Raw genomic sequence first — 21,714 nt, forward strand, 5'->3', positions numbered from 1 at the left:
GAGCCTGTCCTGGAACTCACTCTGTAGACCAGGCTGACCTTGAACTCACAGAGATCTGCCTGCCTCTGCCTGGAATTAAAGGCGTGCACCACCACTGCCCGGTGTAAACATTCTTTATTATTCATTGTGGTTATGTATATGAATGATGCATGTGTATGAGCACAGGCACACATGTACAACAGACGCAAGTGAGTTGCTGTTGAGAGTCAGTTCGCTCCGTCCACCAAGGGCTCTGGGGATTGAACTCATGCCACACTGCCCCACTTACCTGCCCAGGTCAAGCTATCCACCCTGCAGCTCTCTGCGCATTAGTGACATCTTCCCCTCCTCTGGGTGCACATCATAAGTATGTGCGCCTGCTTACTTGTTATACCTGCCTTGCCATTGATGTCAGTGTAGTCATTGTTCTTCCTGACCCCCCCCACTCGCCTCCTTTCTAATCCTGAATCAGTCAAGCATGGAGCCACCCATCATCACCCTCCCACTTTTGGTTCATCTGTGCACACACACACACACACACACACACACACACACACATGCACACACACACAATGCCATTCTCTCATTCACCTGACATTCACCAAAACCAGTTCTTTTTTGGTGAGCTAGGATACAACTGAGGACAAAGATACCCTGACCGGCATAGTCACATCTGGCTACGCACGTGTGGCATCCCCTCCTAAGGCGCTAGGCTACACTGTCCTAGCTCCATGTCCACTCGCCAAAGGCGAGGTACTTACCAGTCTCTCCCAGCTGAACATCTCTGGGAGGACAGGGTTGGCATCCACGGTACAGACTATGTCCACAGAACCCCCGACATTCACCTCAGTCGGGTCCCGGAGGGCACGGATGGTGGGAGCGTCTAGTGGGAGACAGGGACTTGGAGAAGGCACTTAGCCCTGGCAGGTCCTGCTGAGGTGGGGGAGGCCTCCAGAGGAGGGGGTCTTAGAGGTGTCTGGAATGGTACCGAGGGGTACAGTTCTCAGAGTGATGAGGCTATCCTCACCCTAGTTGTGCCTTTGTGATTGAGTCTGGTGTGTGTGTGTGTGTGTGTGTGTGTGTGTGTGTATTGGGGGTGGTGGTGTACCACAACAGTGTTGGGGTGGGGTTTGAGAGAACTTGGTTTCCTGGATGGAGGAACTCCCAAGTAAGTAGACCCCTCTCTCTATGCAGGTTCCACTTTGGGTCTCCCTAGCCCGCAAAGCAACAACTTTCAAAGGGGAGGGCTCTAGGGTGGGTAGTTATCCCAGGTTGGGCCGGCCTTTTACAAGACTCCAGGCTGAGCAAGGTCCCTTGAGTGGGCGTGATTTCCACGGTAAGACCAGCTCCTGGAAACCCTCGGTTCCCAGGTTTCTGCGGGGGCTCACAATGCACGTCCAGCTTCAACAGCGCCTCGGCAGTGCCCTCAGAATTCTGGCAGTGTAGCTGATAGACGCCACCATCAGCTCGGGTCACATTCCACAGCTGTAGAGCTCCACCCGACAGGATGCGATGCCGGGGACCGCCAGCTGGGGAGGGCCGGCGGCGTAAGGAGTGGAGCGTGGAAGGCCCACCCATCCTCCCGAGTCTGCACCCTTCTCCAGGCCCACACCCCACCTGGGCTGAGGCGGTAGCCTCGGAAGGTCCAGTTGAAAGCCTCCGGAGCCGGGTTAGCAGACACTGACACAGGCAGCAGCGCCTGGCCCTGCTCCTCCACGGTCACTACCAGCACTTGCTCCCCCAGGAACTCTGGAGGGTCTTCAGAGGGGGCGCCCCAGGAAGTCAAGAGTGTTGGTAAAGGGTTAAAGATAGGGTAGTGGCTAGGACTAAGGTAGCGGGTGTGAGACAAAGCTCTGGATAGAAGCCAAAACCTGGTGAGCTGGCTCAGCGGGGACGGAGCTTACTGACAAACTTGAGGGCCTGAGTTCAATACCCGGGAACCCCATGGTGGGAGGTGAGAACCAGCTAGCTTCCTTAACTTCCTCCACTCCTTCACAGTGGCACAGGCATGTGGGAACATACACACAACAATCAAATGTAATTTAAAAAAAAAAAATCCAAGCCGGATGAGGCGGTACATGCCTTCAATCTCAGCATTTGGGAGGCAGAGACAGGCGAATCTCGGTGAGTTCCAGGCCAGCCAGAGTTACACAGTGAGACCCCATCTCAAAAAACAAACAAGCAGGGGACTGGAGAGATGGCTCAGAGGTTAAGAGCACTGGCTGCTCTTCCAGAGGTCCTGAGTTCAATTCCCAGCAACCAAGTGGTGGCTCACAACTATCTGTACTGAGATCTGGCGCCCTCCTCTGGTGTGCAGGCATACATCGAGGCAGAATGTTGTATACATAATAAATAGATAAATCTTTAAAAAACAAAAAATAAACCTGGATATTCTAAAAAACAACAACAAAAAAAAAACAAGCAAACAAAACCTACCTCTACCACAAAAAAAAAAAGAAGCAAAAAATGTGCAGAACCAGACATGGTAGTTCAAGCCTGCAATTCCAACACTCCTGAGGCAGAGGCAGGAGGATTGCCGCGAGTTCATGGCCTTCCTATTCTACATATTAAGTCCCAGGTCAGCAAGGACTACATAGTAAGAAATTTAATTTTTTTTTTAATTGACAACTGAAGATCCAGTTTTGCAAAAAGAGCAGCTAGGATACAACTGAGGACGGAGAGCATAGATTGGAGCTGGGGCCAGCCTGAGGTCGGCATGAAGGTGGGGGAAGTTAGGACTCTGGGTAGAGGTAAAGGCTCCTTTAGCCGGAGTCTGCAAGGGTGGGGCGGGAGGGGCGGTACCGGGCCTGCGGGCTTACACAGCACGTTGAGGCTGTAGAAGGAGCTCACGGTTTCACGAAGTGCAGCGCTGTGGGCTCGGCAGGTCACCCGGTGACCGTGGTCTCGGGATGACACCCGAAGGAAAACACTCCTGGATGCAGCGGAACCTTTGAACGGAGCGCTCTGGGGCGGGGCAGCCACGTCTTCCAGCCTGTGCAAGGTTTGGAAGTCGGGTGAGTACCCGGCAGGGTCAGATGTGTGTACAAGGCCCTTGACCAGTCATTTAGGGAGCAGAGGGGAGAGGTTGGGAGGGGGGAAAGGATGGAACCCGGATGGGGTGGGGCCTCCTGTAAGCTCACCTCTCTCCCTCTTTGTCCCAAGACAAGTTAACTGGGGGATTGCTGCTGATGCTGACGCAGGTCAAGTTCAAGGCATCACCTGGGCGCAGCGCCGAAGAGTTGGCCAGGATGGTCAGGTTGGTTGGAGGGACTTAATCAATGGGTTAGAGATTCAGAGGTTTCCTGGGTACAAGGTTGCGAGTCTATACCGCTCCCTCCGCACCCCCACCCAACCCTGGCCTGTGCGCGTACACTGCACCTCCAGCTGCCTGGAAGCACTGAGTTGACCCGCCTTGCATGAGAACTTGGCTCGGTTGTCCGACGGTCCTATGACCAGCACCAGCTCGCGGGAGAAAGTGCTGCCAGACTTCTCCAGACTTCCCAACTGCACACGCCGGGGCTCCTGGGGCTGCCGAGGCTCGCTCACGGTGCGTGAGTCCTGAGGACCCAAAGAGCGTGGGTGGTTGCCAGCCCAGACAGGGCCATTGTGTGATAAAGGCGCCTCCAAGAGCGGATACCCCATTACCTTAAAGGAGTGGGGACTGGAATTGAGCACCCTTACTCCTAGACTCTCCTGCCTGCCTTGATTGTTTGGGGACCCTGATCCCTATTGTGCACCCCTCCACCCCGACCTCACCAGCCCACTCCCTGCTGCAGGCTCCACACGCCCAAACCCATTACTGTGATATTTACAGAACACTGTGTGCCAGGAAACTCCCTTGAAATTCCCAGACCCGGAGTCTTTCACTTTTCTTTGCCTCTGTTGTTTTTGCCTCGTTTTACATGAGACAGGATCCCTGGTAGCCAGGGATGGCCTCAAAGTGACTCCTCTAGGTAGTTGAGGGCGACTTTGTACTCCTGATCCTCTTGCCTTCACCTTCCAAAAGCTAGGATTACCAGTGAGCCACCTCGCCATGCAGGTTGTTTATTTTTTATTTTATTTTTTTAAATTTCCACTCTTGGGCTGCAGAGATGGCCTTGCAGTTAAGAACGCTGACTGCTCTTCCAGAGGACCTGGGTTCAATTCCCAGCACCCACATGCCAGCTCAAAGCTGTCTGTAACTCCAGTTCCTGCGAATCTGACACCCTCTTCTGTCCTCAAGGATGCCAGGCACAAATGTGGTTTGCAGACAAACACGCAGGCAAAATATCCAAAAAAGTAATAAAACTTCAAAATTTCTAAAACTTTCCACTCTTCCCCCGAAAATTCTCTGACCTTTTCCCTGATTTCCAGTATTACCCCTTAGGTCCCCTGCCTCTGTCTCTCTCCTCGCTCTCTCTCTTCTCTTCATTCTTCTTTATTTTTGTATATTAATTTTAATATGAATGAATTTTCTTTAATATGAATGGTACTATAATTGCTTTATCTCTAGAATTTTCTATCTTAATCCAAAGTTCCTTCTTTTATCTTGGAATTGTTTTTCCGGATTTTCCAGAACTTCCCTGGGTTTCATTAATTCTTATGACATTTGTGTCTTTTCATAATCTCTAGCGTTTCCCCTAGATTATGGGTTTCTCCATGTGTTGAGGGGGTGGAGGAGACAAAGGGACAAAAATCGCAAAGCTAGGCAGGGTTGGTGGCACACACCTCTAATATAGGCAGAGGCAGGCAGATCTCTGAGTTTAAGGCCAGTCTGGTCTACAGAGTAAGTTCTAAGCCAGCCACGGCTGTTTAACAAGGCCCTGTCTTGAACAAAAAAACAAAGTTCAAGGCTGGCCTGGACTACATATCTTGTCTTAGGAAAGAAAATGGATCTAAGATAGACTTAGTCAATAACGTGGGTGTGCTTGCTCTTGCACACACTTGCACACACACTTTCACATCCATAGGAACAGATACACGGGAGAAAGGAAGCCAGGAAGGGAGGGAGGAAGGGAGGGACTCTTGCTTGGTACCTACCTTAAACCAGGTGAGGGAGGGGTCTGGATTGCCTCCGATGGCCAAACACACCAGCCTTACCCGAGTCCCAGTACGAATGTACTGCCCCTCTTGGGGTCCCTCAATCCACAGCTTCTGGGCAGGGTCTAGTGAGAGATGGGGAAAGAGAAGACATTTTTGTCTGAATTGGAGCCTCGGGGTGAGGGTTCTCTGGGCTCTAGGCTAGAGCTCACATTTTACATTCAAGGTGAGTGATTTCTTGAAGGTCTCCTTGCTGAAGGCGTCGCTGAAGGCCTCACAGGTGAGGGACAAGCCATTGTCTTCCCTCCGCACCAAGAGTGTCAGATTGGACATGGAGATGTGGCCACCATGCAGGCCCTAGCAGGGGAAACTTCAGATTTGGGGACTGCAAAGCCCCCAGCCATGGTAACAGAGGCCTGAGTCCACCAGACCCCAGCAGGGGCACATGAGGCAATCGCACCCTCTTCCGTCAGACCCAGGAGTTGGACCCTCGGTCTGGGCTCCTCAGGGTCCAGGCCCTCAAGGGATTACCAAACCATCGTCTCCCACAGTCTTACATCCATGACTGTCTCATCCGTGGGTAGCAGCTGCCGTCCACCCAGCCACCATCGCAGCAGGACCCGGGGGCGACTGGACTTGGTAAGGCAGCAGAGGGTCACGTTCTTGTTCTCAGACTGGGATGCAGATCCCAGGATGGTGACGGCACTGGGGGGAACTGAACAACAGATGCATCAACATAAGACAGGGGTCCAGGCTGGGGTCTTCACAGACCAACTCAGGCAGATGGGGGCAGGGGACCGACAGACGTGAAGGCACAGAGGTCGCTCTGGTTATGGGCTGAGGCAGAGAGCTGGACTCACAGGTGACCTGCAGTGTGATGCTTCTCTCCTGGGTCCCTGTAGACACGCTGTTGTAGGACAGACAGCTGAGCCGGGCTCCATGGTCTTCAGGTCGCACAGCCATCACTAACACACTGCGGGCCACGGCCTGAGCATGCTCTGTGCCCCAAGCTGTGGACACTGGTTTACCATTCTGGACACAGAAGTCAATCTAGTTATCTCAGCACTAGCTCCTGGGCCCTGTCCCCCCCCTCCACCATGTCAGCCTCCACCCTCACCTTCAGCCACTGCAGGGTAGCGGGTGGATTTCCACCTCGGGCCACGCAGGGCAGCTCCAGGTTCTGCCCTGCCCGTACATGCCCCTCATCCAAGCCTGGCCAGTCAATGACAGGAGGTCCTGGGGGGACTGGGGAGCAGGGACCACTCAGTGGGCCTGGGAGGCCCATCTATTCTCTCTGGGCTCCATAGCCTTCTTTCAGTTTCCTCCCGTGGGTGAGGGAGATGGCTCAGGAGAACCTGACTTCCATTCCTGGAGCCGACATGGTAGAAAGAGAGGACTAACCCCTGAGAGATGCTCTCTGACTTCTCCACTTGGCATGCCCATGCATGCCCATGCACACAGAGACACAATAGCAACCACCACCATAATAATAAAATAATATAATAAAAATAAAAATCTTAAATTTCTCTCTAATGCCTTCTTTTTGTTTTCAGTGCTGAGTCTGAAATCTGGGTCATTGCACATCTGGGGCTCGGTTCTCCCACTGAGCTGCAATGTCCAGCCCTCAACAACCCAGGCTGGCCTTACCTTTTTTCTGCTTCCTTCCCTTCAAGGCTGGGATTATAGGCACACTGCAACAGCATGGCTGGTGATAATGCCTGAAACTTCTGCCATTCTTGAATCCCCCGTGCTCCCAAATCCTGCTGGGATGTCCATCCTCCATGCCACAACCATCCCTACCCTCACTTACACAGAATATTCATGGTGAAGGAAGCCTTGATGGGAATGTCCAAAGCTGGGCTGGAACTCTCACAGAATAGTAACTGCCCATTATCTGAGCTCTGGGGTGTCACCCTGGCTTGGAAAAATAGAGATTTCTGCAGTCAGTCATCACCTGAAATTTAAGGAGCCAGGATAAAGAGGAGAGCATCCCAAACTCCCACACTTGGCCAAGTCTCCATACTGATTTATACTAAGAGCTGGACTCCCCTGGGAGAGATTTGGAGGGTCAACAATGAGAATAGGGGTGCCCAAGGTCTTCACTCAAACTAAATTTTTTTACTCAACACCTACAAACTGGGGTTACCATCAAGAAGCTTTGAGAGTCAGGGTGAAGAGTCAGGTCCCAGGTATTCCCACAGCTCAAGTTTCCAAACTTGCATCATTAGATTCTGGAACTCATGTGGGAAAACCTGGAGATCGGGGGACAGGGAGAAAACCCCAGCTTGCACACCTGGCTTCAGCTTCTGCGATGAAGAGCTTCTCCTCAGATCCATCGTTCACATTATAGGAGACGTCCAGTACCGTGTGTCCACCTTGGGGCAACAGAAAGCTGGCTAGAGAGATGCTGGGGTTTTCTCCATGCCCTGGAAGTCCTCAGGATGGACATAGCTCTCCCTTAATATTGGCTCTGGAGGACAAGAAGCTGTGGTGCCTGTTCTGTCCTCCCACACACTCAGGATCCCCTGAACTCTGCGGGTCTTAGGACTGCAACAGGGACCCTTCTCTCTCCTCACCCTGTCCCACCAGGGGTTTCTTATTCCTGCATAGCCATTGGCACCCCTAGCTCACCTGAGTGCTCACACCTTCTCCCTACCCCAGATCAGCCTTGCATTCTCCTGGAAAGCATTCCTTTCTCATCCGTGTTGGCCTCGTTTCCTGGGGTGGTACTCAGGGGTGACATATTTTGGGGGACCCTAGGCAGGAACACCCACTTCCCATTTCAGCGGCATTGTGCTGTCCCACACTCACCCTGGATGAAGGTGATGTGCGGGGCTGGTTTGGCATCTCCAGACACACAGGTGACCACATACTCCTGCCCAGCCACCCAGGTTACTGTGCTTCCTGCCTCGGGGGTCAGCTGGAGCACCTTAGGGGGAACTAGAGAGAAAGGGCATGGGGTTAGCCACTACTGAGAGGTGGATGTGATGGTTTTGGAGTTTTGGCCAAGAGTTCAAGAAATGAGACTGTACCCAGGGCCCAAAGTGGAGGGGCTTGGGAGCTTGGACCTCTGGGTCCGAGGAAAGAAGAGGGCTGGAGGCCAAGTTGGTGGGTCCCGGAGGGGAGTCTCTCACCCATACCTAGGATGGAGAGGATTACTTTGGGAGACACGAGCTCAGGACCCATCTCTGAGCGGCTGACTTGGCATTCATACTCCGCATCATCACTGAGGTCACAGGTTTCGATACGCAGGTGGAATTCACCTGGAGATGGAGCGCTCGCGGTCAGGGCCCCAGTTTCTGCTAGCGGCTCAAGATCTCAGGCTCTGGTCTCTCACCTTTAGCAGGATCTCCTTCCAGGCTGTACCTCGGGAAGCCTGGGATCCTGGGATTTGGACCCAGAAGCAACCCATCCTTAGCCCACTGCACCACACTGCCAGGGGCTCTGACCCCACACTGCAGCTTAACTGTGGCCCCTTCCACTGCTGTCAGGTTTTCAGACAGAGTCCAAAAGCCTCGAGAAACCGAGGTGGGGATTGGTGACTGGACCAGGCCTGGGGACACAAGGGGATTGATAATAAGAGACAGAGGTGGCACTTGAGGGCCCGTGGGCTACAAGTCCAGCCTTTCTACTCACCTGTGGTCAGCATTCCCATGAGCAGCAAGGGAGTCAAGCTGGAAGTCCTGTGTATTGTGGTCACCCCAGGACCTCTGAGGGCGACTTTCTTAGTGCCCATTACCAGCCACATGGTTTGATGTCTTGTCTGAGCCTCTCTGTGTGTCCCCTTCTCTCTGTCTCTCTCTCTGTCTCTCTCTGTCTCTCTCTGTCTCTCTCTCTCTCTGTCTCTCTCTCTCTCTCGACTCTCCTCTCTGTCTCTGACTGTCCTAGTCTTTCTTTCTGTCTCCTTTCTGCCCTTAGCTCGCCCTGCCAAAGGTTCTTTCTCTGAGTTCCAACCCCAAGCACTCAAAAATGCATGCTTTCTCTTTTTCTCCCCTTATCTAAGACTATCTCCCTCTCACCTACTCACCCACTACCGCTGGGGGTGGGGGTGGGGGTCCAGCAAGCTCACGAACTCAGAAAGCCAATGCAGTCAGTCACAGCGTGGAGCCATTTCTTGGACCCAGTGTGTGCACATCCTGCTGCTTCCCCTCAAGTCTTTCCTGAGTCTGCCCAGCAGAGCAATGAAATCCCCTGTCAGCACATGCCATGAATATTCTTTGGTGCCTCCCCAGCCCCAGTGACCCCAAGGCCCTGCCTGGGAGAGCGGGTCTGATGAGGGCTCTCTTCCAGCTCGAGTTGGCAGACAGATCTGGGCCTGTGTGGGTGGGTTGGACACCCCCCGCCCAGACCCCCACTGCCACAGCTGTCCCGGACTGTGACAAGTTCCTTCTTTTCCTTGGTGGCATCCTACACTTCTGCTGGTGAACGCACAGGAGTGTGTTTGAAACGGTGAAACTGTGGGAGAGAGGGAAGCCAACTGTGTGTGGGGGTGTGGGTGAGAGCGTGGGTATTCCAGGAGAAGTGAGAGTTGATTTCATCTGTGAACAGTTTTGGAATGTCTGGTACTGGGATAGCCAGTAGGACCAGGTCCACAGACCCCTGTGTGTGTAAACCTGGTGAGCTCAGATACAGTTAGACACAGAGTGGGGGTCTCTGGGAGCTGGAACATCTGAGTCCTGAGACTGAGAGTCCTTCGGTTCTCAACTTCTCCTTCCTCTCTCGTGTGTCTCTCTCCAGCCAGGGTGATTTATCTTCTCATTCTTCTCCATCTCTTTGTTTCTTTCTCCCCTCCTCCTCTTTTCTCCCCCTCCTATTCTTATATCTGTCACTCTTACTGCCCTCCCCCACTGTCACTCCGTAACAGGAAAGAACTCAGTATATTCTGCTTCTCAGTCAGCCCATCTCTGGGCCTTTCCCATGCAGTTCTTTGGCTCTAGACTGGCTTCTGACCCTGGAAGTTTTGAACCATATGTTGGCTGGCCTGCCTTCCAAACCCGGGTGCACAGCTGCATTTGCCTAGGATAAGCCTGTTTATCTCCTGCAGGAATTGCAACTGTTCCCACCCCCACTCGCCCTACAAACCTCCCGCCCAGCTGCTGCTCCTCCTCCAGGGGGCAGTCCAGGCATCTGGCCCGAGACCCCCTCAGCTCTCTACCAAGGCTGAGCCCTCTGGTCTTTCTCTCCCCCCACCCCCATTATTGATTCATTACCCTCCTTCCACACTCCCTTCTCTAACCCCCTTGAGACCTCCTGGGAAACGGACTGCTTGTAGACCTAACGGATGGAGGCTCTGCCGTGGGGGCCTTTACCAGATGGCACCGTAGGAGGCCAAGGTGTAGGGCTGTCAGTTGCTGGAACCTTTAATTAGTGCAAACCTACACTCAAACTTGGCTGTTTTCCTTCTCCGAATGCCCTGGGGACCCCAGGCTCTCCATTTTTCCATGCTGGTGGCCCCAGGGTGCCAGGAAGGGAAGCTTTGTCAAGTGTCTGGAAAAACACCTCATCACCTGACTTCCTCCCCAAGACTCAGGAGTCCTGGGCTCAAGCCTGTCCTATTTCAAAACAGAGAATCTGAAGCTGGGAGTTCAGATGCTCCAGAGCTCGGCGCGGAACCTCCCAGGACCTTCTTTTCCAGCCCCCTGCCTCCCCCCACTCCCTCTTATACGATCAGCACAGCTGTTAGTTTTCCAGTCCTCCTGGGCCGGTGGGGGTGAGTGAGATTGGTTGTTAAATCCAGTAGCTCTAAGATTTAAGACCAGATACTCCGAACCTGGCCCAACTGCTCCATACTACAGGCTACAAGGGTCACCAGCTTCTCAGCCTGCAGAGATCTGAACCACGCCCTGGAAATCCAACCCTCTGAGCCCTGAATGTCACTTAATTCTGATAGCTCCAGGAATGTCAGACCCGGGGTCCCAGCCCCCCTCTCCCAGCTCCTTCAGTAGGCTCAGGGTCCCTCCCACCTGCCCTGCCAGCTGCGCAGCGTGGGAACGCCCCAGCTGGGCTGCACGGGAGCTGTCAGGACAAGCTGTGCGGTTCCCAGCCTCCCTGCCTGCCAGAGCCAAGGTACTGCTGCCTCCTAGCCGTCGCCCGGCAACCACTCGGAGGGGCCCGGGACAGCTAGGCGGAGAGAGGGGATGGGTGGGTACTGCCGAGTTCTGGGAAAGAAAGAACTCGGGGCGGGAAGGGGAGGGCGGGGGCTGGATTCCTACAACTTAGGGTGTGTGAGGCCTTGCAGAGATAACAAGGCAGCAGGGATGTATTTGGGGAAGTGGGGGGCTGAATCCTTCTTTTCTCATGACTCCCAAGTAGTCCTTCAGGACCTGGGTGCCCTCTCCCCGACCTGCAGGCCCTCGGGAGCCTGGGCCCCGCCTCCCCAGGGCGCGAAAACTGGTGAAGTCTCAGGGGTTCCCATTTATAGCTCCGTTTCCACTCAGCTCAGTCCCTCCTGGGTCCGGGCTGAGCAAGTTTCTTCCACTCTCTTCTTTCCTCCTCTTCATGCCCGCCTCCCCTTCAACCTCAGCAGGGCGCAGGTGTCCAACACGAGCAGAGCCCCCTCCTTGGACCCAGGTGTTACAGCTCTCAGACCCCCTGATAACGCAGGGGTGCCCTCCTGCTGCGCGAACCGGGACCCGGAGCGCCCATAGTCTTGGCACGCACGCCGCCCGAGTTTCTCAATGGGAAGAGGGCGGGTAACCAGGGGGCGGGGCGAGTAGGATCCCGCCCTCCCGCGGGTATCTCGCACACCCAGGGTGTTGAAAGCCGCGAGCGGTACAGAGCATCGGAGGCTGCGGATGAGCCAGATTTCGGGGACTCCAGGCCAGACGTAGAATCCTCCAGACTGGAGTGGGGGAGTGGGGAAGTGGGGTACAGAGAGGGGTTCCAGTCCAGGAGTGCTGTCGAGGAAGAAGTTGGAGAGGAATCAGTGCAACCCAAAGTCTACGGGATCTTGGGGTGCACGCACAAACACATGCGGGATGCTGGGCCCCGCCCTCCTCGTCCTCCTCTGCAGCTTCAGAGGACTTGCAGGTACCCCCGAAGGGCGCAAAGAGGGTTATTTGTCCGTTCCCGCCTTGTTTGGGAAAAATAGACTAAGGACTCCTAGTCCTGGGTGTGAGAGAGAATTCTGGAGGCTAGAGCTTCTAATCGGAGGAAGGAGGGCTTTGGACTGGACCTCCCGGGCCTTGCATAAGGGAATTCTTGACTTAATCTCAGCTCTTCTGTCCCTCTTCTCCTAGGCCCATTGCCCCATTTTCTGCAACAACCAGAGGACATAGTGGTGCTGCTGGGGGCGGAAGCCCGGCTGCCCTGCGCTCTGGGAGCATACCGGGGGCTCGTGCAGTGGACTAAGGATGGGTTGGCTCTAGGGGGCGAAAGAGACCTTCCAGGTGAGTCAAGGGATCTAGGCATGGGCTGCATCTGATGGTTTCAACTTTCGAGACTGGTGGGCTCCCAGTGAATATTTGGGAATCCCAAGTTTTAAAACGATTGTTTTGTGGGGCGGGGATGTAATTCCTTGTGTTTGGAGACTTATTTTTATTCTAAAACATCATATAAAAGCATAAACAGTTTGCCAATAATTACAGTCATATAGTCAATGGGCAGGCTATTGTGAGTTTTTCAGAGCCCCGGCCCTTTAACGTTCCTCTATGGTGGGCAAAAGGTAGTGTTTTATCTATTTTTTTTGGTTATTTGTTTTGTTTTGTTGTTTGAGTTGGGGTCTCCCTCTGCAGCCTAGGCTTGCCTCAAACTCGAAATCCTCCTGCCTCAGTCTTGAGTGCTGAAATTACAAGCTTGCACCACCCACATCTGGCTTAACCTAACTTTGATGGGAATTATTTTCCTGTATTCCTTTTTGACTTCTTTTTTAAAAGATTTATTTATACATACATACATACATACATACATACATACATACATACATACAGTATCCTGCCTGCAGGCCAGAAGAGGACACCAAATCTCTTTACAGGTGGCTGTGAGCCACCATGTGGTGGCTGGGAATTAAACTCAGGACCTCTGGAAAAGTAGTCAGTGCTCTTAACCACTGAGCCATCTCTCCAACCCTTCCTTTCTGACTTTTTAACTCAAAAATTTGTGGTGACTATAAATTGACAGGAGGTTTAGAATCTCTCTGAACCCAGCACTTCTCTCTTTCTCTTTCTCTCTCTCTCTCTCTCTCTCTCTCTCTCTCTCTCTCTCTCTCTTCTTTTCTTTTCTTTGACAGTGTCTCACTGTGTAGTCCTGGCCAGCCTGATTTCCTATATAGAACAGAATAGCCTTGAACTCAGAGAGGTGTGCCTGCCCATCCTGGAATTTAAAGGTGTGCTCCACCACACCTGGCCCCCGCACATGTTTGTTTGGTTGGCTGGTTTTTGGGTTTTCAAGACTGGGTTTCTCCGTGGCTTTGGAACTTGTCCTGGAACTAGCTCTTGTAGACCAGGCTGGCCTCGAACTCACAGAGATCCGGCTGCCTCTGCCTCCCTAGTGCTAGGGTAAAAGGTGTGCGCCACCACTGCCCGGCCTCAGCATACATGTTTTGATAGTGTTCTAGCATCAAATGTCTGCTCCCTGGAGTGGGATTCTTGGAGATAAAGACTTGAGACCAGGAGTTCAGAATTTTTTTATGGTCTCTTTGTCTTCAGGGTGGTCCCGGTACTGGATATCAGGGAATGCAGCCAGTGGCCAGCATGACCTCCACATTAAACCTGTGGAACTGGAAGACGAAGCATCATATGAGTGTCAGGCTTCACAAGCGGGCCTCCGATCACGACCTGCCCAACTGCGTGTGATGGGTGAGGATGGGTGAGGACCCAGCCCATTTGGGCTTTGGAAGCTGGAGGTGGGGAGTGGGGCAGTTAGGACTGCTCTTGAGCGGTGGAGTCTAAGAACCCTGGGGGACTGGTGGGTGGAGCTGAGGGGATCAGAGACTCTGCTTCCAGGATGCAATTCTGACCCCAATTCTGCCATGCAGTCCCCCCAGAAGCCCCCCAGATACTAGGCGGCCCCTCTGTGTCTCTGGTTGCTGGAGTTCCTGGGAATCTGACCTGTCGGAGTCGAGGGAATGCCCAACCTGCCCCTGAACTGCTGTGGTTCCGAGATGGGATCCGGCTGGATGGAGCCACCTTCCACCAGGTTGGGTTTAAATCTCTTTGCCATTCTTTGTTCATTCAGTGAGACTTGGGGTCCACCTTGATCTCAGGCTCACCTAGAGGGAATGGCAGGCATTCAGGCTTGAACTATGATTCAGATCAAGAGCGAGGCTTCCTGGTTCAGTCAGTTGCTAATTACTTCCTCCTGTATATGGCGTTTAACCTCTCTGTCCCTCGTTTTCTTTATCTATACAGGGGGAAAAATAGTAGAGTTACTTTATAGGGTAACATAAAGAATTAAATAAACATGTGAATGTCTAAAAGTATCCAATATATTGTAAACACTACCTATGTAAGCTATAGATAAAACCATTGTTAGTAAGGGGTGTGGTACACACCTATAACACCAGCACTCAGGAGACTGAAGCAGGAAGGTCATGAGTTCAAAGCCAGCCTTGGCTTCAGAGTGAGACCTGTTCTAAAAAGAAAAAAGTGTCATCTATCTATCACCTCCAGACCACGCTGAAGGACAAGACCACTGGGGCAGTGGAAAACACCTTATTCCTGACCCCTTCCAGTCACGATGATGGAGCCACCTTGATCTGCAGAGCCCGGAGCCAGGTCCTGCCCACAGGGAAGGACACAGCGGTTACATTAATCCTGCAGTGTGAGTGCCGTTGGTCCTGGATAGACCAGGGTGGGCCTGGACTCCTGGGTCTGACACAACAGGAGGGGGATTGGGTGGGGACTGAAAGCCCAGCTCTCCTGCCTTACTCTCACAGATCCCCCCGTGGTGACTCTGTCTGCTGAGCCCCAGACTGTGCAGGAGGGAGAGAAGGCGACTTTCCTGTGTCAAGCCACTGCCCACCCTCCTGTCACCGGCTACAGGTGACCAGAAACGCCCCTTGTCTCTAGCAAAGTTCCGGGAGCTTGAGGAGGGGTAGGGCGACATTAATATCTCCACTGTCTCCGCAGGTGGGCGAAAGGGGGATCCCCGGTGCTCGGGGCACGTGGGCCAAGGTTGGAGGTCGTAGCAGATGCTACGTTCTTGACTGAGCCAGTGTCCTGCGAAGTCAGCAACGCGGTGGGAAGCGCCAACCGAAGCACCGCGTTGGAAGTGCTGTGTGAGCGGGGGCGGGGCCGTGGGTGTGGTCGAGGTGGGCGTGGTTGTCTGGAAGGCGGGGCTAGAGCAGGTAGTAGGGCGAGGTTTGGCTGGGTCAGATGAACCTCTGGGGGGGGGGGGGGGGGGGGGTGGGGTTTGTGGTAGCGGACTCAAAGTGGTGGGTGTTGCCTGGATACCCACACTTGTACCTAGCAGCTGGTCCTGTGTCAGGGGCTCATTCTAACCCATTCCTCTCTCTCCTGCAGATGGACCTATTCTGCCGGCAAAACCGAAGCCCGTGTCCGTGGACGTGGGGAAAGACGCCTCCTTCAGCTGCGCCTGGAGAGGGAACCCACTTCCACGGATTACCTGGACGCGCCTGGGTAGTTCTCAGGTGAAGTTCGATCTGGGGCCTGGGACGTTAGCTGGAAGTGGTCCGGGCTGCCTCCCCGAGTGTTGTCTCTGATACCCCTTCCTTGTGCCAGGTGCTGAGCTCGGGGCCCACGTTGCGTCTTCCATCCGTGGCGTTAGAGGATGCGGGTGACTATGTGTGTAGGGCTGAGCCTCGGCGCTCGGGTTTAGGAGGCGGCACGGCGCAGGCGAGGTTGACGGTGAACGGTGAGAGTCCCCGAGGGTCTTGGGGTAGGGGGTGGACCGAGAGGGCGTGTCCCTGAAAAGGAAGTTATAGGCTGAAGAGTGGAGAAGGACCTGTTGAAAGAGAGACACTACGGACTGGTATGGCCTGGTTTCCCAGGGGTGAAACCACAGTGACCATGTCTGACCTTGCCTCATTCAGAACTGGTTTTGGAGAGGTCGAGACCTCTGCTTCATGGTCTATGGTTTCCATTCCAGCTCCCCCGGTAGTGAAGGCCCTGATTCCTGCGCCTGCCTTCCTGAGGGGCCCTGCTCGACTCCAGTGTGTGGTGTTTGCTTCCCCTGCCCCGGACTCCGTGGTAAGGAAAGGAACTCTCACCCCTCTGACACAACAATCGTGATCCCTGTCCCCCACGTCTGACACTGACATCTCCCACATCCTACCAGCCCCTCTCTGCTTCCTCAGGCTCCGAGTTGATAACCTTTTCTTTTGTTTTCTAGGTTTGGTCTTGGGACGAGGGCTTCCTGGAGGCAGGTTCACTAGGCAGATTCCTGGTGGAGACCTTCTCAGCCCCTGAAGAGGAGGGAGGACAGGGCCCAGGCCTTATTTCTGTGTTACACATTTCCGGGACCCAGGAATCCGACTTTACCAGGGGCTTTAACTGCAGTGCCAGGAACCGGCTGGGTGAGGGGCGAACCCAGGTCCACCTGGGTCGTAGAGGTGAGTTACTGACCCAAAGACCCTGAAACCTGGGGATTCCAAACCCCACAAACACAGCGATTCCCAAGATCGAAGCCACCGAACTATAAGGTCCCCAAATGCAAAGACTCCCCAAATTTCAGCACTATGGCAGTGAGCTGGCTCACCAGGTAAAGGCACTTGCCACCAGGCCTGATGACCCCAGTTCAATGCTCAGAACCCACATGGTAGGAGAGGACCAATACCCAAAAGTTGTTCTCTGACCTCTGTTCCCACACCATGATATGCACTCCCCCACACATATAAATACATACAATAGCATTTGAAATGTAATAAAAATAAGTGGGGGTTGGAGAGGTGGCTCAGCTGTTTTAAGAGCACTGGTTGTTCTTCCAAAGGACCTGGGTTCAATTCCTAGCACCCACAGGGAGGCTCAGAGCTGTCTGTAACTCCAGTTCCAGGAGACCTGGCACCCTCCCACCAATGCATATAAAATAATTTTTTTAAAAAAAGTGGTAAGTTTTTTTTAAAAAAAAGTATGAATCTCTTGAATCACAGGACCCCAAATCAATAATTCTCTCAAATACAGAGCCCTAAGTGGGAAGGCCATTCCATACCTGGATGCCACAAACTTGGGAGATTGAAACAGAAGACCCTCAAGTTCTGAGCAGCCCTAAAGTTAGGGTGTTTGTTTGTTTATGGGGGCACACTCCTGCCACAGTGCACATGTGGAAGCCGGAGGACAACTTTGTAGGACTCCGTTCTCTCTTTCCATTTTGTGGGTCCCCAGGATTGAACTCAAGCCCCAGTAGTAAGCACCGTTTCCCACTGGACCATCTTGCCAGCCCTGTTTGTTTACTATTGGTGTTTTGGTTTTGGAGACAGGGTCTCTGATAGCCCACGCTGAACTTACGGGCTGGGGTTACAGGTGCAGCTCGCCCAGGGAATTTAAACTCTCAAACTGTGAATCCCCAGGCCCGGAGAGATGGCTCAGAGGTTAAGAGTACTGCTCTTCCAGAGGTCCTGAATTCAATTCCCAGCAACTGCATGGTGGCTCACAACCATATACAATGAGATCTGGTGCCCTCTTCTGGTGTAGAAGCATACATGCAGACAGAATACTGTATACACACACACACAAAAAAAAAAACCAAAATAAATAAATAAATAAATAAATCTTAAAAAAAAAAACTCAAAAACCTATGAATGCCCAAATGTCCTCAGACAACCAAATATAACACTCTAAATCTTGGGAAATCCCAAACCTGGCAGCCTTTTGAACCAAGGAACCCAAGCCCTGAGCCCATTTCCCGGTTACCCCGTCTTAAGACAAGCCTTCTCAGGAGACCCCATATGCTCCTTACAGACCTGCTGCCCACTGTACGGATTGTGGCTGGAGCAGTCTCTGCAGCCACCGCTCTCTTTATGGTCATCACTGGAGTGATTCTCTGCTGCTGGCGCCATGGCAAGTATCAGCCTTGGGACCAGGCTCCATGCCGGGCCGCTACGTTCCCTCCCTAACCCTGACTCAGTCTCCTCAGGGTCGGTCTTCCCATCTCCTTTCTGTCGCTTCCTGGCCATGGTTCTCCTTGGTTTCCAGCCTTCCTAGCCCATTTTACCCAGTCAGTTCTGTTCCCAAGTCTTGGTCATCACAAAATATGACCTCACTTGTTGCTCACCTCTCACCTTCCTGGGCCTCAGGCTCTTTCTCCAAGCAAAAGAACTTGGTCCGGATCCCAGGAAGCAGTGATGGCTCCAGTTCACGTGGCCCTGAGGAGGAGGCAGGTGGCAGTGAGGAACGGGTAAGATACAAGTTTCCCTAGATCTGTGCTTCCAGACCAAGATAATCACCTAGTCTAACCCACCCTCAAACTCAAGTATGAGCCTAGACTTTTTGTTATTGTTTGAGACAAGGTTTCTCTATGTAGCCCTGGTTGTCCTAGAACTTGCAGTGTAGACGAGGTTGACTTCTTAGAACAAGCAAGGTCTGGATGAGTTGGGGAGAGGAGGAGGAGGCAAGAGGGAGAGGGAGGGCGGGATCAGGTCGAGAGACGGACAAGAGGCCCTAACTGGGGCTAGGACTGTGGCAGGTGGTGGACTGCTTGGCTAGCGTGCTCAAGGCCCCGAGGCTTTACATAAACTCCAAATCGGAGCTCCTCCAGTCTGCCCCCTGAATGCTGAGATTAAAAGTGTGAGCCATTATCCTAGCTTGGTCCCAGTCTTAAACATGATGACCCTGGACCCACAGGATCCTCACAAATGCAAATGCTCACTATGTCCCCATAGCCTTCTTTACTGTCTTAAGTCCAGCCTCCAGGCCTCTCCTTCAGCCTGACCTCCAAAGGAAGGCCCTTGGGATCTGGCAGCAGGATAGGGTGATCTTCTGAACACTGCCTCTCATTTTTCCCCTCCCTCAGGGTCCCATTGTGCACCCCGACCACGGTGACTTGATCCTTGATGAGAAGGAGGCTTTGGAGGCAGCGGTGAGTACTGGGGAGGAGCTGACTATTGGTCACTCAGTCTCCACCTCTCCCCAATTGCGTGCTTAAAAAAAGCTTTCTGGAGACAGGGTGCCACACTGTAGCTGGCTTTGCACTCCCAGCAGGCTTTCTTCTGCAGCTTCTGGATGCTGAGGTTACAAACTAGGACTTCAGATCTGGGCACCACAGTTGGATGCTTCCCTGCTTCAGTCTCCTTCTTTGGTTTCTGTCACCTTAAGACCTATGTTTCCAAGGTGGTGATGCATGCCTTTAATCCCAGCACTCAGGAGGCAGAGGCTCTGAGTTGAGGGCAGCCTGGTCTACAGAGCGAGTTTCAGGACAGCCAGGGCTACACAGAACCCTGTCTAGAAAAGAAAAAAGAAACAAAAAAGCCACAAAAAATCTACTTTTAGCTCCTCCTGGGCCAGGTCACCACTCACTCTCCGCAGCCTCTTCTTAGCTTATTTATTATTTCATTTGGTCTCCAGGCCTTCTTTCCCCATGAGCCACGTTTCCTGCCTCTAGGTGTCTTTTTGGCTGTTCTCTACCAGCCAGGAACCTTACTCCCACTAGGTTCCACCCAGACATCACATTTCCCAAAGATGGTCCTGCTTTGAAATCCTACTTTAGGTTAGATGCCTCGGTTCCAACCCCGGCTCCCATTCTAAAGCCCCGCTCCCTGACTTTTCTTTGAGGCAGACCCTCGTGTATCTCAGCTAGCCTCAAACTGAGTATGTAGCCAAGAATGATCTTGAGCTCCTGATTATCCTCCCAAGTGCTGTGATTAAAGCATGTGCCACCACACTGAGTTTATGTAGAGCTGGGAATCAAACCAAGGCCCTTGAGCATGCTAGCCAAGCACTCTACCGACTGAACTGCATCCCTAACCCAGCTAAAGCCTCTTGTCTATACTTGATCATGCTTTTCTCTTGACCTGAAGCCCATCTTCCCACATTCCCTCCCTCCCTTCCTCTCCCCAACTTCAGTCAGACCTTGCTTGTTCTAGGAAGCCAGCACTTCCCCTGTCTCGGTCATCTATGTGCCTAGCTCTCTCTGCCTCTGCTGTTCCTACTTTCTGCCATCACACCTCTCTCTAGGTCTGGCTGTAGGTCAGTGTGTCTCTCCACCCACGATCCCTGCCTTCCTATACCTTCACGTTCCTTACCAAGTCTCAACTGCTCCCCAGGATCCAACCAACGGTTACTACAAGGTTCGAGGAGTCAGTGTGAGCCTTAGCCTTGGGGAAGCCCCCGGAGGAGGCCTCTTCTTGCCACCCCCCTCTCCAATTGGATTTCCAGGAACTCCTACTTACTATGACTTCAAGCCACATCTGGACTTAGTACCTCCCTGCAGACTGTACAGAGCGCGGGCCGGTTATCTCACCACACCCCATCCCCGTGCTTTCACAAGCTATATGAAACCCACATCCTTTGGACCCCCAGATTTGAGCTCTGGGACTCCCCCCTTCCCCTACGCTACCTTGTCTCCACCCAGCCACCAGCGTCTCCAGACTCACGTGTGAAGACGTCTCCAATCGAAGAGTCTCAAGAGCGTCAACTTTCCGTCATGTGCTGTCCAGCGTCCTGAGGAATCAAAACAAGCTGATGACCTACTCCTCCAAAACTGAACACCAGAGGAGGGAAACAACCACCAGGATTGTTGATGTGTGGTTGGCTCAGCCAAAGGGGATGCTCCAAGAGGGAGCAATACGACCACTATACCCACTTTTTCTCCTGTGAGAAAGACATTCAAGTTTGAATGAAAGACAGTCAAATTCTTTGCAGAAGGACAAAGACAGGAGGTGATGGGAGTCAGGGCCATAGATGGGAGGCTTTTCTAACTAGTGGATAAGATATTTGAAAATGACCATCTGCACCAAAAATGTGATAGCAAAAGACAAATCAAGATGAATGAAATAATCCCCCCACCAATTCCTGGGTTTCCCAGGAAAGGGAACTTTGGCCAATAAAAGTATAGCCAATATGGCCGTTCATTCTATGAGAACTCAAAATGACCACTATCTTGATTCCTTCCTTAAAACCATGAAAGAACTGAATCCAAGGTCTGGGGATGGGGTGAGAATAAAAGCAACAAAGGTGTGTGTGTGTGTGTGTGTGTGTGTGTGTGTGTGTGTGTGTGTGTGTGTGAAGGAGGAGGCTTCAGTGTGTGGGTGGGTGGGTAAGTGGGTGAAAAGACTAAGAGCACTGGCTGCTCTTCCAGAGGTCCTGAGTTCTATTCCCAGCAACCACATGGTGGCTCACAACTATCAGTAATAAGATCTGGTGCCTTTTTCTGGCCTGCAGGCATGAATGTAGGCAGAACACTGTGTACATAACAAATAAATCTTTAAAAATAAATAAATAAATAAATAAATAAATAAATAAATAAATAAATAGATGAAGGGGATTCTTGGGCTAGGAATATTTGTGTTTAATAAGAAAAAAAAGGCAAACAGGCAAATGTGTTTGTAGAGTTTTCTTGAGTTTTCCACGAATGAAGAGGTCCATGACAATTGTCCCATCCTCCTACCCTAGCCTAGGCTGTCATAGGAGTTAACTCCTCAATCCTTTCTCTGCCTCTTGCTACCTGCTTGTAGGCCGTTTCACTTCTTTTTTTTTTTTTAAGATTTATTATTTTTGTCTTACGTGTGTGGGTGTTTTGCCTGCATGTATTTCTGTGCACCACATATGTGCCTGGTCCCCCCGGACAGAAGAGGCAATGGGTCCCCTGAAACGAGTTACAGACAGT

General features: G+C 52.5%; 4 protein-coding genes across 6 annotated transcripts in view; 2 read left to right on the forward strand and 2 right to left on the reverse strand.

The window, feature by feature from the left end:
- Positions 1 to 8,734, reverse strand: part of Nphs1 (NPHS1, nephrin) — a 25,449-nt gene extending 16,715 nt beyond the window's left edge. The window contains exons 1-17 of the mRNA XM_005361249.1: positions 8,635 to 8,734; positions 8,336 to 8,551; positions 8,139 to 8,261; positions 7,810 to 7,938; positions 7,292 to 7,373; positions 6,809 to 6,912; positions 6,116 to 6,243; positions 5,859 to 6,030; positions 5,556 to 5,713; positions 5,211 to 5,355; positions 4,999 to 5,123; positions 3,351 to 3,537; positions 3,120 to 3,249; positions 2,799 to 2,971; positions 1,597 to 1,737; positions 1,368 to 1,508; positions 741 to 862 (exon numbers count right to left, since the gene is read on the reverse strand). Coding sequence (XP_005361306.1) covers positions 741 to 862; positions 1,368 to 1,508; positions 1,597 to 1,737; positions 2,799 to 2,971; positions 3,120 to 3,249; positions 3,351 to 3,537; positions 4,999 to 5,123; positions 5,211 to 5,355; positions 5,556 to 5,713; positions 5,859 to 6,030; positions 6,116 to 6,243; positions 6,809 to 6,912; positions 7,292 to 7,373; positions 7,810 to 7,938; positions 8,139 to 8,261; positions 8,336 to 8,551; positions 8,635 to 8,734 — 2,376 coding nt within the window. The remainder of the gene's footprint in view (positions 1 to 740; positions 863 to 1,367; positions 1,509 to 1,596; positions 1,738 to 2,798; positions 2,972 to 3,119; positions 3,250 to 3,350; positions 3,538 to 4,998; positions 5,124 to 5,210; positions 5,356 to 5,555; positions 5,714 to 5,858; positions 6,031 to 6,115; positions 6,244 to 6,808; positions 6,913 to 7,291; positions 7,374 to 7,809; positions 7,939 to 8,138; positions 8,262 to 8,335; positions 8,552 to 8,634) is intronic.
- Positions 1 to 21,714, reverse strand: part of LOC113457658 (zinc finger protein 420-like) — a 1,205,902-nt gene that overhangs the window by 902,548 nt on the left and 281,640 nt on the right. The window lies entirely within an intron of this gene.
- Kirrel2 (kirre like nephrin family adhesion molecule 2) lies at positions 11,926 to 20,673 on the forward strand. 3 transcript variants are annotated; one of them, XM_026786268.1, is made up of 16 exons: positions 11,926 to 12,027; positions 12,237 to 12,386; positions 13,644 to 13,793; positions 13,973 to 14,133; positions 14,607 to 14,757; positions 14,873 to 14,978; positions 15,066 to 15,214; positions 15,459 to 15,586; positions 15,678 to 15,810; positions 16,045 to 16,145; positions 16,288 to 16,507; positions 17,853 to 17,955; positions 18,180 to 18,288; positions 18,904 to 18,969; positions 20,153 to 20,191; positions 20,461 to 20,673. In XM_026786268.1, exons 1-16 carry the CDS (start codon positions 11,976 to 11,978, stop codon positions 20,551 to 20,553), a joined length of 1,911 nt encoding a protein of 636 aa, XP_026642069.1. In that variant the 5' UTR covers positions 11,926 to 11,975; the 3' UTR covers positions 20,554 to 20,673. The 3 variants fall into 3 exon arrangements, with proteins under 3 accessions (XP_026642069.1, XP_026642067.1, XP_026642068.1); XM_026786266.1 differs by having other exon boundaries at positions 20,153 to 20,673; XM_026786267.1 differs by lacking the exon at positions 17,853 to 17,955 and having other exon boundaries at positions 16,288 to 16,504; positions 18,179 to 18,288; positions 20,153 to 20,673.
- Positions 21,037 to 21,714, forward strand: part of Aplp1 (amyloid beta precursor like protein 1) — a 12,702-nt gene continuing 12,024 nt past the window's right edge. The window contains exon 1 of the mRNA XM_026786222.1: positions 21,037 to 21,041. Coding sequence (XP_026642023.1) covers positions 21,037 to 21,041 — 5 coding nt within the window. The remainder of the gene's footprint in view (positions 21,042 to 21,714) is intronic.

This window comes from Microtus ochrogaster, linkage group LG4, assembly GCF_000317375.1.
Source record: "Microtus ochrogaster isolate Prairie Vole_2 linkage group LG4, MicOch1.0, whole genome shotgun sequence".
Lineage (NCBI taxonomy): Eukaryota > Metazoa > Chordata > Mammalia > Rodentia > Cricetidae > Microtus > Microtus ochrogaster.